At 32.5% G+C, this 4,718-nt stretch overlaps 1 protein-coding gene across 1 annotated transcript; it reads left to right on the forward strand.

Annotated features, from left to right (window-relative positions):
* The first annotated feature begins 2,115 nt into the window (after positions 1-2,115).
* LOC132190067 (gibberellin 2-beta-dioxygenase 6-like) lies at positions 2,116-4,231 on the forward strand. Its single transcript, XM_059604949.2, has 3 exons — positions 2,116-2,609; positions 3,011-3,332; positions 3,701-4,231. The coding sequence occupies exons 1-3, from the start codon at positions 2,149-2,151 to the stop codon at positions 3,935-3,937; spliced, it is 1,020 nt and encodes a 339-aa protein (XP_059460932.1). The 5' UTR covers positions 2,116-2,148; the 3' UTR covers positions 3,938-4,231.
* Positions 4,232-4,718: the final 487 nt, after the last annotated feature.

Genomic DNA, 4,718 nt, shown 5'->3' on the forward strand with positions numbered 1-4,718 from the left:
TGGCGCGTACACGTGCTTCTAATGCCCATTTAGTAACGTGTCAACTTTAACACGTTACTAAAGTTTTCGATTTTTTTTTTTAAATTTATTTTATTTTTTTTAAGTTTTCGATTTGGTAATTACCATTTAGTAACGTGTCAACTTTGACACGTTACTAAAGTTTTCGAATTTTATTTATTTATTTATTTAAATTTCTATTTAGTAATGTGTCAAAGTTGACACGTTACTAAAATTTTCGATTTTTTTTTTTTTTTTTAAGTTTTCGATTTAGTAACGTGTCAACTTTGACACGTTACCATTTTAGTAACGTGTCAACTTGACACGTTACTAAAGTTTTTGATTTTTTTAAAAAAAAATTTTAAAGTTTTCGATTTAGTAATGTGTCAAAGTTGACACGTTACTAAAGTTTTCGAATTTTTTTTTTAATTTTTTTTATTAAGTTTTCGATTTAGTAACGTGTCACAAATTGACACGTTACTAAATGGTAACGTGGCAAAAAGTAATAAATAGTAGACACGTTACAAATTGTGTAGTTTTTTGTAGTGATTTGGTCTTATATATATATTAAAAAAGCAGTTGATGGTTAGCGGTTTAATTTCAAAAACCCTGTTAACCGCTTTTAAGAGCGGTTAACAGTTAACGGTTAGTGGTTACAAAGCGATTAATAAAAAAGGCATGAACACCCTATTACAATGTGACAGACATATTCCATGTATCTAATCAACAAGAAAACAACACATGAAATAAAACAATTAATGTTTTAAAGACTACATTCAAAAGTGGTTAGCGGTTAGCGGTTAGCGGTTAGTAATTACAAAGCGATTAATAAAAAATGCATGAACACCCTATTACAATGTGACAGACATATTCCATGTATCTAATCAACAAGAAAACAACACATGAAATAAAACAATTAATGTTTTAAAGACTACATTCACCGCCATAACGTACATTGTACCTGCACTCAAAGATATTTGTAAGTAGCGTACTGAAAGTTTTGCACAATAAAATGAGCTTTAGTGTAATGTATAATTACTCTAAAAGAGAACACAAGTGGCCGACTCAAAAGATCTCACTAAAAGACAAAATGTGGACATCAAATAATTAAACACACCCATACTTTGTATGCAAAACTTGTCGGAGAGCATGGTGGACTATACTTAATTTGCACATTCTGCATATAGTATAAAATTTGTAAACAAAATTTGTACGAACGTTATGCGACATGACATGAACACCATAATACAAAAAAATATTTCTTTCATGAATTAAATGAGGGGAGTTTTCCACAAACAATGTTAAACTGGTGGCACGAAAACGTAATATAAAGAAAATGTATATATGACGTTATGAACAATGGAACAATTAAGAGCAAGTGCAATTTATGTACTATGAATTCATTAGTTTCCAACATATAATGATCACTCAACGAAAATTCAGGCTCCTTCTGATATCACATGTAAAATAAATCAACATAATATTCAATAAATTCGATCTTAAATCTTAAATATCATGATTCTCACAGTAAATTGATAAAAACAACATACGAGAATCCATGCATAGTAACAAAACCCTCTTTAAATCTTGTAAACATGTACCATAAAACAGTATGCCCTTCTTAATTAAGATATACAAATTAAGCTACTGGAAATTGCATATGTTTATAAGGTAAAGAGAGGACCTGTTTCTTTTTCGTCAAATTAGGAGTTTTAAAAAAAAAAAAAAAAAAAAAAAACCAATTCTCTTAATTAATTAACAAACAATTTATTAAGGATTAAGATTCCATATAATATAACCTTATAACATTAAGATGGGACACTAAAACTTGCCTAGCTAGCCGATAAGTATAAAAATTTGCCTAATTCTTTTCCATTTTCAAACCTCACCTAACCACCCCCATTTTCAATTATCAATTATTAAAAAATAGTAATTCATATTCTTCGTGTAAGATCAGGAGACTTGTACGTTTTGGCACTTGTCAGACAGAGCAGTGTTCGATCGATCTAAGCCAAAACGGTGCGGAGGGACCAGGAGGACATGTGTCGTAATAGAGCCTAAAGTGGTCCTTTTTCCCCACAAATGAACATCTTCTTTTTATATTTATATATATGTTGTAATATTATATATGCCTTTGTAGCACTGCAAAACATGTCTGAATCTGAAGTTACAATGAACTTGGAGCTGGAGACCTACCCTCCCATGTTCCGGCAGCAGAACAACCAGAGTTGTAGTCATCAGAAAGTCGACGAGCCGGTCGGAGAATCGGAGCTTACTATACCTGTCATAGATCTCCATTGCCTGAGCCATGATGAGCTTGGGGGGGCATGTAGAGATTGGGGACTTTTTCGTTTGGTGAACCATGGAGTTCCCTCGTCCCTTTTGAGGCAACTTCATGAGCATGCCAAAGAGCTTTTCTCTCTTTCATTTGAATGCAAAAAGGAGATATTTTGTAGCCCTTTGTCGTACCTTTGGGGCACCACTGCTATTTCCCCTTCAGGCGCAGCCCTATTGACAGGCCCCCAAAATATCCATTGGGTTGAAGGCTTCCATTTTCCTCTTGGTCAACTCTCCCAATTGCAACCTCAACATCCTACGCTTGCTTCCTTCAGGTACGTACAACACTTTAATTTCTTTCCCCTAATTTGTCCCCTTTCCTTTTTTCTATTGTGGGAAGATATTATATATTGTGACAATTTTTGGAAGAGTCCCCTACTGATTGGACTGTCTAGATTTTATGCGCAGTATAAAAAGATTACATAAAATCTTATTAGATATATATAAAAATCCTTTTAAGTATAATTTGATTATTATTTTCATGTTTTGATGCAATATATAGTTAGAATAAGATTAATGTATTTATAAAAACATCATTAACAGCACAAGACTGCTGTTAATGATGTTTTGATTTTCAAATGTGGAAAAATGATCATACTCATTGAGATATCATGAAAAACAAAAAGCTGAGAGATATGATTTTATATGTAATATGTATATGCTTGACCATCACAAGACTGCTAGCGGAAGAATATGGAAAGCACATGGGTAGACTTGGTAGAACCATATTTAAAACAATGGTGATGGAGCTCAATCTGGATCCGGGAGAATCCGAGACCCATCTGGATGAATGTACAGGATTTCTACGTGTTTACCGCTATCCATTACGCTCAATGGCTAACTCTGCATGGGGGATAGAGGTGCACACAGACAGCTCGCTGTTGACCATATTGAACCAGTACGAAGTTGCTGGCCTTGAAGTCCTCAAAGACAACCAATGGCTCCAAGTTGAACCTATTTCCGACACGTTAATTGTCAACCTCGGAGATATGATGCAGGTGCTTTATTAATTACCATGCATTAACGCCTTAAAAATTCTATTTAGTAAACTGTTATACGATTATTACGAGACAGTGAAATTCGGTCTTTGAATCAACAAAAACTTTCCACTACCACGTCATCCCGATTGTATAATAGTCGTTGAACAAGTTACGTTTGTTCAGTTAATTGATTTTTTAAGAAATGCTTATTTACACTAGTTGATTTGGCATGTTTCATCCACTATTAATGTTTTTCTTTTCCTTTTTTAATTAAGGGGGATAGAATATGCCAACTTAGCAGAGATGTACACGAAATGGACGTCATAATACAAAGAAGCATTTCTCAAATTGTTTTTTAGTGTTTGATGACTCTTTGGTATTTGTAGGCAATAAGCAACGACAAGTACAAGAGTGTGAAACACAGAGTTAGGTTAAACAAAGATAGGGAGAGGATCTCTATTGGCTACTTTGTGTTCCCAAAAGAAGATAGTGTGATTCGGAGCTCCAAGTACAAGCCGTTTACTCATGGTGATTTCCGAGCACAAGTACAACAAGACATCAAGACCCTTGGGTTTAAGGTTGGACTTGAAAAGTTCAAGCTTACCCAGGCCTCTTCACCATAATGGGGTTCTGGTATGTTTTAATTTATCTTGTTTTTTGGGGTTTTTTTTTTCTTTTTCGTAATACTATTTAATTAGCAGATTGATATTCTATCTACTATCATACTTGAATCAGCACTTGTAAAAGAAAATAAAATTAAGGATTGATGATATTCATGTCATGTCATCCTAGTTATATATATATGGCAGTTGTATAACAGTTTGCGAAATAGCATTACTCTTTCAGTTGTAACGGAATTAGTGTGTGTACTTTTATCTTGGATTTGCTTATAATGAGATAATTAAGTTAAAGAATTATTAGAGGTGTGTAGATTATTGGATCTTTTATAATCTTTTTATTATCATTCATTGAACTTAATTTGCAAGAAATTAAGAGTCAAAAGTTTATAGTCTGAGTTTTTGTAATTTCACTTCACTTGCATAAGTGAAAAATTTAGAGAGAGAAAAAAAAAATCAACCTTAATTCATACGTTACTTATCTTGTAAACCTCAAAAATTTACATTATGTAAAATCATAAAAACAGAAAAACTAAACACAAATTATGAAGTTCAAAAGTCATGATATTAAAAAGTTTATTTTTCAGGCTTTTCAACACAATATTAATTTCCTCTGCCAAGCAAACACAATCCTCGGTCTACATCGAGGATTTTAAATGACATATATATATATATATATATATATATATATATATATATATATATATAATTTAACCAAGATTATAAAATGAATCATCTTTTTCAAATGAAATTGACAAGATCGTAACCCAACAGGCAAATATTGCTT

This window comes from Corylus avellana, chromosome 9 (genome assembly GCF_965113065.1).
Source record: "Corylus avellana chromosome 9, dhCorAvel1.hap1.2, whole genome shotgun sequence".
Classification (NCBI taxonomy): Eukaryota; Viridiplantae; Streptophyta; class Magnoliopsida; order Fagales; family Betulaceae; genus Corylus; species Corylus avellana.

Bases quoted from the DNA above. Each gene is read 5' to 3' on its own strand.
- LOC132190067 (XM_059604949.2), top strand. From the start codon at position 2,149: ATGTCTGAATCTGAAGTTACAATGAACTTGGAGCTGGAGACCTACCCT. The intron at 2,610-3,010 runs GTACGTACAACA...GACCATCACAAG, and splicing joins CCTACGCTTGCTTCCTTCAG to ACTGCTAGCGGAAGAATATG. The intron at 3,333-3,700 runs GTGCTTTATTAA...TGGTATTTGTAG, and splicing joins ACCTCGGAGATATGATGCAG to GCAATAAGCAACGACAAGTA.